This window comes from Chiloscyllium plagiosum, unplaced genomic scaffold (genome assembly GCF_037043375.1).
Source record: "Chiloscyllium plagiosum isolate Xiang-an unplaced genomic scaffold, Cpla_swu_hap1 HiC_scaffold_6, whole genome shotgun sequence".
In the NCBI taxonomy this organism is placed as follows: domain Eukaryota; kingdom Metazoa; phylum Chordata; class Chondrichthyes; order Orectolobiformes; family Hemiscylliidae; genus Chiloscyllium; species Chiloscyllium plagiosum.
This window is the reverse complement of record NW_028270144.1, coordinates 1,772,586-1,785,758: the sequence shown is the minus strand read 5'-3', so window position 1 is coordinate 1,785,758 and position 13,173 is coordinate 1,772,586. Positions and strand designations below refer to the sequence as shown.

The window sequence follows — 13,173 nt, the reverse complement described above, 5'->3', positions numbered from 1 at the left end:
TACAATTGAGGTGATAACTGCTCAAAAATTGGTCTGAAACTGCCATGTGGGCTGATTCTTGCTGAGAGCATTGACCATTTGCCCACTGACTGGTTCTCCAGTGCTCAGCTTTAGCAACTTTGGGGTCCTTTTACCCTGATTTTGTCAGTCATCTTTTACTGATTCTGGCTTCAGGAGCTTTTATGCAGTTGGAAGAGCAGTTTCGGCTTGGGGTGAGATTAATCTTTGGTCTGAACTATTTTCAAAGGCTTCAATTAGTGAATACTGTATCTCCAGTCTGGAATTGCTTTGTACAAATCTTGCAGGATATTTTTATTAACCCTTTTTGCAATTTTCACTCTTACCTCAGAATTGCCATTTAATGGGGATAGAGTGCAGATGATGTATGGTGTTGGATTTCCAAATCTTTTATGAAGTAGCTGGCATCAGGGTCTGGAGCATGGCAGCACCTGGGGGATTTTGGCTGTTGGCTATAAGACGGCTGGTGAGCCAGGTTGAACTCTAGCGGTTGGTGGCTCTGTGGCATTGTTGAGATCTGGTGCAGTAAGCAGCAAGGCGGCTGGTGAGCCTGGATAGGACTTTGATAGCTGGTAGCAAAACAGCAACATGGTGGAAAACATGTGCAGTGTGAGGGAGAGATTGAGCCCTCATGAGGAAAGCCCAGCGCAGAGCACCTGCTGGCCCATTGCTAAAGAAGGACCGTAATGCTGAACTTTCTAACTTGATTTCTTTACTTTTCTACTTTGTACTTAAGATGACACTGTGTGAATGGCGATGATGTGAACTTTTCACTGGGCTCATATAACTTTGTACTTGAGCCCCCACACATGACAATAAAGCCTAATTCTAATCCTTAATTTGTGAGTTGAGAACAGTTGTCACTTGAAGCGATTTAAAATGTTCTTTCAAGCATTCTATCATTTCATTGGTAGCTGTCGACGTAAACTGGTCTCTTTCTGGTTCAAGGTAGTTAATGATGGCAAGATAATCAGTTAACTCAAGAAGTAGAAGATCTATTCCATCTTCAACCATGATCTGTCTGGGATATCATGATGTGAAGGTGCCAGTGTTTGGGGTGGTCAAAATCAGAAGTTATATGACACCAGATTATAGTCCAACAGATTAATTTAAAATCACAAGATTTCAGAGTGCTCCTCCTTCATTGGGTGAAGTGGAGAATGTAGCATAGGCATAGCATGTATAGGTGGAGAGATAATGACAAGATAATTTTGGGTAATTAAGAGTGTACAAATAGTGTGAGTAGAGTCTTGACAGGCTGAATGACAAGTCTTTGCAGGTAATCAAGAGATTTCATGTGTCATAAACAGCTTCCTTAGTTGCTCAGTTAGGTATTTATCACAAGCACTGCATTGGCTGATGTGTTCCTTAATTTCTTAGACATCCTCAGACTAGATTCAGTCCCAAGATTGCTTGCATGGATACATTCATCGTCTCTTTTCTTATCTTCTTAGGGATAATGACTACACTTGCTTTGTACAGATGGTAACTTAGCGAACCATTCCATTGTTTTCTGCCCAATACCGTCTTTCCTTTCATCACTGCTCCCAACGGCACTTGGAAATTCATAATGATTAGTTTTGTTCATCAAATTATAACTTGCCAGTCTAATTTGTATTCTTTCCTTTTCTTTAGTTACCTTTCATACATACTAAGTGGCAAAAGGAGCTCGATTAATGGCTGCTCAAGGTCAGTTCAACTTGTATATTCATAAGGAGAGGGGCTGAAATATGTTTATGGGGGTGGGGGGGGGGGGGGGGGGTGTTAGGAGAGAAAAGTCATTAGTTAAAAAACACAAAGGACTGGATGTTATATGCCACCACAAGTATATTTTCGGTAAAATGCAAATAACTCATTATACATCAGTAGAGTTTGTTAAAAGTTCAATCAACTCTAATGCCACCCTGCCTGGAGGGTTCTTGTGGCACAGTGCTAGTGTCCCTACCTGTGAGCCAGGAGATGTAGGTTCAATCCCACCTGCTCTGGGAGTGGTATGTAGTAGATTAGATTACTTACAGTGTGGAAACAGGCCCTTCGGCCCAACAAGTCCACACCGACCCGCCGAAGCACAACCCACCCATACCCCTACATTTACCCCTTACCTAACACTATTGACAATTTAGAATGGCCAATTCACCTGACCTGCACATCTTTGGACTGTGGGAGGAAACCGGAGCACCCGGAGGAAACCCACGCAGACACGGGGAGAATGTGCAAACTCCACACAGTCAGTCGCCTGAGTCTGGAATTGAACCCGGGTCTCTGGCGCTGTGAGGCAGCAGTGCTAACCACTGTGCCACTGTGCCACCCACAACCACTGTAGTAGCATGGGCAAGTAGTTAGAATAGGCAAGTGGATGGGAGTGGGCACGCAATGTTTTAAAAAATATTTCAGAAGTGCAGGAAGCAAGTGGGTTCTGACTTGTGGGGTGCCCTTTTTGCACTGGGACATCTCACAGAAAATAGTAGCATTCTTCATTCCGTCCTGCATGGACATTAAAACCCACCATTCACCCCCTCACCTCTCCAAGATCGCCAAATGTTCCCTGCACAAAAGAGAAAATGCTGGAAAATCTCAGCAGGTCTGGCAGCACCTGTAAGGAGAGAAAAGAGCTGACGTTTCGAGTCTAACTGACCCTTTGTCAAAGCTGCCAGACCTGCTGAGATTTTCCAGCATTTTCTCTTTTGGTTTCAGATTCCAGCAGTAATTTGCTTTTGTTCCCTGCACAATGCCTCTTACTCACCTGGTCCGGAGATCCATTGGGCCTTCATTCTTGGGTTGGGTTTGTTAATATTATAGTCTTTTTGTTCATAAGGTACATCATAATTTGAGTAGTGTGATAGTGATGTAATAGTACAGTCAGTAACAGTGATTCAGGTTAAAAATGGAATTGAAAATAATGGTAGCTATAACTAGACATCCAAGCCCATTAGCTGGGCAAGGAAGCCGCTTTAAGCTTTCAAACATGCGAAGATAATGGGAAGAAGATCAATTCCTGGCAGAGATCTGTCCAGGTTAGCTTCCAAAATGATTTCCTTGTGTAACCAGAAGGCATAAGTTTCTCTTCCAACTAAGATGAAGAAAGATTGACCCTTTCCTGCTCAGGAGAAAGTGAAGTCTGCAGATGCTGGAGATCAGAGCTGAAAATGTGTTGCTGGAACAGCGCAGCAGGTCAGACAGCATCCAGGGAACAGGAGAATCGACGTTTCGGGCATAAGTGCTTATGCCCGAAACGTCGATTCTTCTGTTCCCTGGATGCTGTCTGACCTGCTGCGCTGTTCCAGCAACACATTTTCAGCCCTTTCCTGCTCATGCAAACTAGAAGTATTCTGTCATATTTGAAATGATACATTTACCATCTGTGTGGTAATAAGTTATTTTACACTTTTAATTTAGAAGCATCATAGTAAACTCTTTTATGAGAAAAGATCTAAAATTAGATTCATATTCAGTAACTTTAGTTTTGAAAATTTCTTGCACTTTTCCCCCCTCCAGGTCCTTATTCTTACCCTGCATATGGACCCACAGCACCTCCATATCTTCCAGTCCATCGTCCACATGACCCATACCCACCACCTCTGAATCAGTATGGTGTTCCTCCAGCTGGCTCTGTTGGTAACAACTTTTCCAGAACTTGTCTTATTGAAATTAAGTAATTTTCAACCTAGCCATTATTCATTTGATTATACAGTCTAATTTTGATAAATGTTTTAATAATCTCAAAATAACTAAGCTGTTACAATCCCTGTAGAAGGTTTGGGTGAAGATTTGTAGCTCGGGTGCTCGTTGTTGTGGTTCTGTTCGCCGAGCTGGGAATTTGTGTTGCAGACGTTTTGTCCCCTGTCTAGGTGACATCCTCAGTGCTTGGGAGCCTCCTGTGAAGCGCTTCTGTGGTGTTTCCTCCGGCATTTATAGTGGCCTTGTCCTGCCGCTTCTGGTTGTCAGTTTCAGCTGTCCGCTGTAGTGGCCGGTATATTGGGTCCAGGTCGATGTGTTTGTTGATGGAGTTTGTGGATGAGTGCCATGCTTCTAGGAATTCCCTGGCTGTTCTTTGTTTGGCTTGCCCTATAATGGTGGTGTTGTCCCAATCGAATTCATGTTGCTTGTCGTCTGCGTGTGTGGCTACTAAGGATAGCTGGTCGTGGCGTTTCGTGGCTAGTTGATGTTCATGGATGCGGATCATTAGCTGTCTTCCTGTTTGTCCTATATAGTGTTTTGTGCAGTCCTTGCATGCGACTTTGTACACTACATTGCTTTTGCTCATGCTGGGTATCGGGTCCTTCGTTCTGGTGAGTTGTTGTCTGAGGGTGGCTGTTGGTTTGTGTGCTGTTATAAGTCCTAGTGGCCGCAGTAGTCTGGCTGTCAGTTCTGAAATGCTCCTGATGTATGGTAGTGTGGCTAGTCCTTTGGGTTGCGGCATGTCCTCGTTCCGTTGTCTTTCTCTTAGGCATCTGTTGATGAAATTGCGTGGGTATCTGTTTTTGGCGAATACCTTATACAGGTGTTCCTCTTCCTCTTTTTGCAGTTCTGGTGTGCTGCAGTGTGTTGTGGCCCTTTTGAATAGTGTCTTGATGCAACTTCGTTTGTGTGTGTTGGGGTGGTTGCTTTCATAGTTTATGACTTGGTCTGTGTGTGTGGCTTTCCTGTGTACCTTTGTGGTGAATTCTCCGTTTGGTGTTCTCTGTACCATCACGTCTAGGAATGGGAGTTGGTTATTCTTTTCTTCTTCTCTCGTGAATCTCCCACAAAGGTATACAGGAAAGCCACACACACAGACCAAGTCATAAACTATGAAAGCAACCACCCCAACACACGCAAACGAAGTTGCATCAAGACACTATTCAAAAGAGCCACAACACACTGCAGCACACCAGAACTGCAAAAAGAGAAAGAGGAACACCTATACAAGGTATTCGCCAAAAATGGATACCAGCGCAATTTCATCAACAGATGCCTAAGAGAAAGACAACAGAACGAGGACATGCCGCAACCCAAAGGACTAGCCACACTACCATACATCAGGAACATTTCAGAAATGACAGCCAGACTACTGCGACCACTAGGACTTATAACAGCACACAAACCAACAGCCACCCTCAGACAACAACTCACCAGAACGAAGGACCCGATACCCAGCATGAGCAAAAGTAATGTAGTGTACAAAATCCCATGCAAGGACTGCACAAAACACTATATAGGACAAACAGGAAGACAGCTAACGATCCGCGTCCATGAACATCAACTAGCCACGAAACGCCACGACCAGCTATCCTTAGTAGCCACACACGCAGACGACAAGCAGCATGAATTCGACTGGGACAACACTACCATTATAGCGCAAGCCAAACAAAGAACAGCCAGGGAATTCCTAGAAGCATGGCACTCATCCATAAACTCCATCAACAAACACATCGACCTGGACCCAATATACCGGCCACTACAGCGGACAGCTGAAACTGACAACCGGAAGCAGCAGGGACAGGCCACTATAAATGCCGGAGGAAACACCACAGAAGCGCTTCACAGGAGTCTCCCAAGCACTGAGGATGTCACCTAGACAGGGGACGAAACGTTTGCAACAAAAATTTTCAGCTCGGCGAACAGAACCACAACAATCCCTGTAGAGATTGATAACTGTTAGAAATATATTTGAATTCCCATTGACCAAGCTCAAGGAATTCAAGGGATGATTTCAAATTTTACAACTTTTTCTGTAATAACACCATCCCCCCCCCAGCATTACATAGTTTGGTTTGATTTTATTATTGTTACATGTACCGAAATACAGTGAAAATTATTGTTTTGCCTGCTATCCAGACAAATCATATCTACATAAACACATTAGGGTAATAGAAGAGAATGCAGAATATAGCCTTACTTCAGTTGTTGGTAAAGTATTGGAAAAGGTTATAAGAGATAGGATTTATAATCATCTCGAAAAGAATAATTTGATTAGGGATAGTCAGCACGGTTTGTAAAGGGTAGGTTGTGCTGCACAAAGCTTATTGAATTCTTTGAGAAGGTGACCAAACAGGTAGATGAGAGTAAACCGGTTGATGTGGTGTATATGGATTTCAGCAAGGTGTTTGATAAGGTTCCCCACAGTAGACTATTGTACAAAATGAGGAAGAATGGGATTGTGGGAGTTATAGCAGTTTGGATCAGTAATTGGCTTGCTGAAAGAAGACTGAGGGTGGTGGTTAATGGGAAATGTTCATCCTGGAGTCCAGTTACCATTGGTGTACTGCAAGGGGTGGTGTTGGGTCCACTGCTGTTTGCCATTTTTATAAATGACCTGGATGAGGGCGTAGAAGGGTGGGTTAGTAAATTTGCAGACGACACTAAGGTTGGTGGAGTTGTGGATAGTGACGAAGGATGTTGTAGGTTACAGAGAGACCTAGATAAGGTGGACAGCACGGTGGCACAGTGGTTAGCACTGTTGCCTCACTGTTGCGCCAGAGACCCGGGTTTAATTCCCGCCTCAGGTGACTCTGTGTGGAGATTGCACATTCTCGCCGTGTCTGCGTGGGTTTCCTCCGGGTGCTCTGGTTTCCTCCCACAGTCCAAAAAAATGTGCAGGTTAGGTGATTTGGCCATGCTAAATTGCCCATTAGGTGAAGGGGTAAATGTAGGGGAATGGGTCTGGGTGGGTTACACTTCGGTGAGTCGGTGTGGACTTGTTGGGCCGAAGGGCCTGTTTCCACACTGTAAGTAATCTAATAATCTAATTAAGCTGCAGAGCTGGGCTGAGAGGTGGCAAATGGAGTTTAATGTGGACAAGTGTGAGGTGATTCACTTTGGTCGGAGTAACCACAATGCAAAGTACTGGGTTAATGGTAATATTCTTGGTAGTGTAGATGAGCAGAGAGATCTCGGTGTCCAGGTACACAGATCCTTGAAAGTTGCCATCCAGGTTGACAGGGTTGTTAAGAAGGCATACAGTGTTTTAGCTTTTATTAATAGAGGGATCGAGTTCCGGAACCATGAGGTAATCTGCAGCTGTACAAAACTCTAGTGCGGCCGCATTTGGAGTATTGTGTACAGTTCTGATCACTGCATTATGAGAAGGACGTGGAAGATTTGGAAAGGGTGCAGAGGAGATTTAGTAGGATGTTGCCTGGTATGGAGAGAAGGTCTTACAAGGAAAGGCTGAGGGACTTGAGGCTGTTTTCGTTAGAAAGAAGAAGGTTGAGAGGTGACTTAATAGAGACATATAAGATAATCAGAGGGTTAGATAGGATGGACAGGGAGAGCCTTTTTCCAAGAATGGTGATGGCAAGCACAAGGGGGCATAGCTTTAAATTGAGGGGTGATAGATATAGGACATATGTCAGAGGTAGTTTCTTTACTCAGAGTAGTAAGGGCATGGAATGCTTTGCCTGTAATGGGAGTAGATTCACCAACTTTAAGTACATTTAAGTTGTCATTGGACAAGCATATGCACGTACATGGAATGGTGTAGGTTAGATGGCCTTCAGATTGGTATGACAGGTCGGCGCAACATCGAGGGCCGAAGGGCCTGTCCTGCGCTGTAATGTTCTATGTTCTATATAGCATTACAACTACAGAGAAGGTGCAGGGAAAGATCGAATGTAATGTATGGGAGGTTCATTCAAAAGTCTAATAACAATGGGGAAGAAGCTGTTCTTAAATCTGTTGGTACGTGTTTCCAAACCTTTGTATTTTCGGCCCAATGAAAGAAGGTGGGAGAGAGTGTATTCAAGATAGGAAGGGTCTTTGATTACGATGACTGCTTTCCCAAGGCAGCAGGAAGTATCGACTGAGTCAATGGAAGGAAGGCAGGTTTTCATAATGGACTGGGCTGTGTTCACAACTCTGTAATTCCTTGCGGTCTTGGGCAGTACAGTTACCATACCAAGCTGTCATGCATTCAGATAGGATGCTTTTGATGATGCATCTGTAAAAAAAATAGTAAAAGTTATTGTGGACATGTTGAATTTCCTTAGCCTTCTGAGAAAGTAGAGGCTTTCTTGACTGTAGCATCAATGTAAATGTTGGTGATATTAGAACATACAGCATAGAACTTGAAGCTCTCGATCACCTCCACATTAGCACCATTGATAAAGTCAGGGGTATGTCCTCCATTCTGTTTCCTGAAATGGATGACCAGCTCCTTTGTTTTGCTGACATTGAGGGAGAGCTTTTTGTCTTTACACCATGCCACTATGTCTATCTCCTTCCTGTACTCTGTATTTTCATTGTTTGAGATCCGACCCACTGCAGTGGTGTCGTCAGCAAATTTGGAAATGAATATAACTAATACTCTAACTGCAGAAAAGATAACCCTTATTATGGCTTAAGTGACTAATACCTCACACTGCATACAGACAGTGCTGAAGAGTTTTTTTAATCTTTACTGGAAATAATCCAAATCTGTTACCAGTGGTTTAATTGCTCCCTATTTTGGTGAGTTGTATGTCCAGTGACTGTCAAAATTAATTTCCCTTTAATGACTTGAGAATTGACAAACCATTTTACAACAGCATTGTTCTGAAGAAGGGTCACTGAACCAGAAATGTAAAGTCTGATTTCTCTCCACAGATACTGTCAGACCTGCTGAGATTATCCAGCAATTTCTGTTTTTGCTGCAACAGCACAGCTCACTGTTGTGATTCCTGCTGTAGTCTTGCTATAGTGGATCTTCCAGACACTTTCAATCCCTGTACATTCCTTCTCTTCTTCCAAAGGAATAGCATTTCACTAATATTTCACTAGTCCAGTGACTTGCAAAAGATATATTTTGTCCTCCTGCTACTTGCAAGAGCTTCTGCTCCCTTTCTGTCTATTCCAAGTCTCTCATACAATACATCACAATAACAAAACATCTGCCTCTTTCTTTCTGTTTAAATGTTACACAGCCTATGCATTTCAATATACTTAATCCTGAGTATCAATCTACATGGTAAACAAGTCACATAGTTATGTCATTGGGAAAAAATTGGAACAGATCGAATGATATCTTCACTGTCTCATAATTCAAGGTGAAGCGAGGTAGCTTATAACATAACTCTCTTTTAACAATTTGCATTTGTAAAACCTTCCTCTAAAATGAGAAAAAGACTTGCTGTTGTAATTTTCCTAAAAAAGTATTGAAATATAATGTTATGCATACCTTATCAACACAAGGTACATGGAATGTTTCCTTCTGTCTCATATTTTGCTTTCTTCTGGCAGCTTTATAAGGCTCAACTGTTATCCCCAAACTCATAGGTCTGTTAGGGTTACAAGGTCAGTTTATATCAGTTTGTGTTTCCCAATTATCAACCCAAAAATTCATTTTATTCCTGCTGGTTTTACTTCCCATCTTTCATCATAGCAAATCTCATCCATTCTAGCATTCTAATTCAAATATATTTTTAAGCTTTTCATGTTGTTAAGAACAACATTGCAGAATAATGTACTGTAGAACTTTTAAATTGGGAGAGGACTAAGTTCATTGTTATGAGAAGGGACCTATGTGGGGTAAAGCAGAACTGAAAACCGATGGCAACCATGACATGGGTGATCTTTATGGAGGAGATGTTTCAAAGAGAGGCTGGCTATATTCCCAAAGGATGAAAATGCAAGGAAGCTATAACTTTAGTGACATGGGAGCTAGAGATGAAGCAAAAGAGTTGGATGAATGATGCAAGTCAGGTGAATTATTGAATTGGCAACTAGGTTAAATGCAATAGGTTGAGAGGGGAATTAAAGCAGAAAATAAGATTGGAAACTCGAGAGTTGAAAATAGAATAGCATTTAAATTAAGATAACCAAAAGTCTTCTATTACCATGAAAATTGTAAGCTGGTAGTAAGAAATGAGGTGAGTCCTATCAGGAACTATGAGTGCAATATAGACTTGGAGGTGTAGGATAAGACTCGAATAATGAGTTCATTAAAGGCAAATAAATCTGACATGTGGAGGTCATGAATTGTGCAGAAAATGAAAACTAGGAAGTATCTAAAAGGCTGGCTGTGCTTAGATTGGATAAACCACACATCCAAATGTATTTCACACCAGCTTGCTAAAGAAAATGAGAATGGAAAAAGTAAAGGTATTGTAATCTTACACTTCCCAGAGAAAGGCAAAGTTTCAAAGGATTAGTGAAAAGCAAATGTGACACCCTTATTTAGGGAAGTTTTGAAGGTCATGCATGCAACTGCAGGCCAGTGACACCAGGTAAATGCAAAGTGCTGTGGTTGCTGGGGAACTGAAATAATAGTAGAAAATGTTAGAGAAACCCGGCAATTGTGGAAACATCTGTAGAGAATGAAACAGAGTTAATACTTCGAGCTGTTCTGAAGAAAATTCAGTTCAGGCTGATAAGTTAATTCTGCAGATTTCAAGCGGAAGGGAAGGTGGTGGTGTAGTAGTACTGTCACTGGATTATTAAACCAGGGATCCAGCAAATACTTTAAGGGCATAACTGTGAATCCTGCAATGGAGGGTGGTGAAACCTGTGTACATTTAGTGAAAAGAAATTTGGAATTAGAGTGTACTCCCATGGAAACGATTGTTGGCTGATGTAAAAAAACCATCTGGTTCTTTGGTGTCCTTCAGAGATAGGAAAAAGTTGCTATCCTGCTCTGGCCGACATGTGACTCCAGATCCATAGCAATGATTTTTAAATGCCCTCTGAAGTGCCTTAGAAGCCACTCAGTTGTTTCTAACCAAGACAAAGCCTGATAAGCCTGACAGACTGACCAACGTCAACCAAGGCACCAGGAATGACTATGGCACAGAGCCTAGTGATATTATCGCTGGAATATTAATCCAGAAACTCAGCTAATGTTCAGGAGAGTTGAATTCAAATCATGGCAGATGCTGGAATTTGAATTCAATAAAGAATCTAGAATTATAGGTCTAATGATAATCATTAACCATTGTTATTTGTTAGAAAACCTATCTGTCTTTATGGAAGGAAATTGTCATCCTTACCTGGTCTAACCTACATATGTGATACCAGCCCCACAGCAATGTGGTTGGCTTTAACTGCCCTCTTGGCGATTAACGATGGGCAATAAATACTGGCTTAACCAGCCACATCTTTTAGCTACTCCTTTGTAGAAAATGGTTGTTGCCCTGCACTCAGGTGGTGTGAATGTTACTTGCCACTTATCACCCCAAGATTGAATATTGTTCAGTGGTGTTACCCAAAGATCAGTGCAAGGACCATTTTCTTTTGTTTGCTCTACTTAAATGACTTGGATTATGGAATGTGGGGTAAAATTTCAAAACTTGCTAATGAAGCCAGAAATGATGGAGTGGTAAATGGAGAGGATGATGTGAATTATCTGCAAAAAACATAGAAAGGCTGACAGAATGAGCAAATATATGGTTAGAATTGAGTACAGAGAAGTGTGAAGAAATGCAGTTAGGTACAAAGAATAGAGACAGGCTATATAAAATAATAGCATGACTGTAAAATGTTCAGGAACAAAGGGACTGGGAATTACATCTGCATCCATCTTTGAAGATGGCAGGACCTCTTGAGAAAGTGGTTAGTAAACCACATGAGACCTTAACTTTTATCCATAGAGCTATTGAGTACAAAAGCAGAGAAGTTTGAAATTCTGGCTAGGGTCCAACTAGAGTTTTATACCCAATTCTGGTCACCTCACTTCAGAGAAGGTGTGATGTTCCATAAGAGGATGTTAAAAAAGATTTACCAGAGTGGTTCTACAGATTGAGTTTGCACTACAAGGTGAGGTTGAAAAGGCGAGGGCTGTCCTCTGAGCAAAACAGATTGAAGAGAGATTCCGTTGTCATGGAACCAGATTGTGACATCCTTGAGAATGGTAGAAAAGGAAAAAAACTCTTCCCATGAGATGATGGTACAGCTCTAGTGGAAAAAGGTTTGATATTTTAGGCAAGAGTTATCAGGGGAATGAATGAGGAAGAATTTGTTTAATGTGAGTGGGAAATATCTGGAGCTCACTGCACATGAGGTGGTGAAAGTGGAAAAAATGAATGATTTCAAAAGGAAATAGTTTGGAGACTTGGTGAAAATAAACTTTCGGATTGCAAGGATCCAATGAGGGAGTGAAGCTGATTAGATTGGGCCACAGGACACTGACATGAACTCGTGTGCTGTAAATAAATGGGCGTTTATGGGGCTGTTGGGGATCTTGATGATCAGCTACTGGGGGCCAGTAGGAATCCCATTATTTATGTGGAGGAAGTCTGATGAAATTAAGCTATTCAAGCACATAAGTAAACTTTGCCACACCTTTCCTGTGGCTGTGGACCATTGCAGCACTGCACCAACCAGAGGCCCAGAAACATGTAGGAGAGAGCAACATAAAGGTATTAGGCAACAGCACAGGGGTGGCTTTCAGTTCTTTTCCCAATGTCAGCCTCCTCATCAGATGCTTGATAATGAGAGATCACTCCCAGCTAACTGCTACTTGCTTGGTGGTCTTCAAAGGTGCGAATGAGCCCTGATCTCGATTTTAATTTTTTTGTCTTCATTTTTTTGTCTCTTTTTAATTTTTTTTATCCCCACACTATTGCCTAACTGCGGTAGTGCTTATTTTTTCCCCCAGCACCCATGGTGTGCAGGTGTGAGACACAGTGAAAGACACAAGGTGCACAAATCTTAAATCAATTTCCACCACCAGGAAGAAAAGAAACACCTGAGTGGCCAGTGACAAACAGTGCCCTTCACATCAAAGGGCAATGCTGTGTGATCAAACAGTGAAGGGAGGGCAGGGACTAAATCAAACTGATCTCCATTTATCTTTTTTCTATCAAAGGCAAAGTGTGGAATTAACTTGGATAAAAGTTTCACAGAGCCCGCAAAGAAATGATCGACCAAATGCCCTTCTGTCTTTTAAACTCTGAACTCTTAAATCTAAACTCAGAAAAAAAGAACTAACCACTTTTGTATCAAATCAAATTGTAGTCCTCAACAGAGGATTACTAAGAAGGAAATATGCAGAGAAAAAATGAGGTATGATGGTAAACTGGCCAAAAATATAAAAGAGGATAGTAAAAGCTTTTTTAGGTATGTGAAAGGGAAAAAACTGGTTAAGACTAAAATTGGGCCCTTGAAGACAGAAACAGGAGAATATATTACGGGGAACTAAGAAATGGCAGAAGAGTTGAATTGGTACTTCAGATCTGTGTTCACTGGGGAAGACACAAGCAATCT

The 13,173-nt window shown here is 41.9% G+C and overlaps 1 protein-coding gene across 4 annotated transcripts in view; it reads left to right on the top strand.

Moving 5' to 3' along the window:
- Nucleotides 1–13,173, top strand: part of LOC122551024 (phospholipid scramblase 1-like) — a 132,780-nt gene that overhangs the window by 59,541 nt on the left and 60,066 nt on the right. For 3 of the 4 annotated variants that reach the window (XM_087987826.1, XM_087987824.1, XM_087987825.1), the window contains 2 exons: nt 1,654–1,707; nt 3,514–3,633. In XM_087987826.1, coding sequence (XP_087843952.1) covers nt 1,695–1,707; nt 3,514–3,633 — 133 coding nt within the window. In that variant the 5' untranslated portion in view covers nt 1,654–1,694. Of the gene's footprint in view, nt 1–1,653; nt 1,708–3,513; nt 3,671–13,173 lie in introns of all 4 variants that reach the window. The other variant, XM_087987827.1, reaches the window with a different exon arrangement.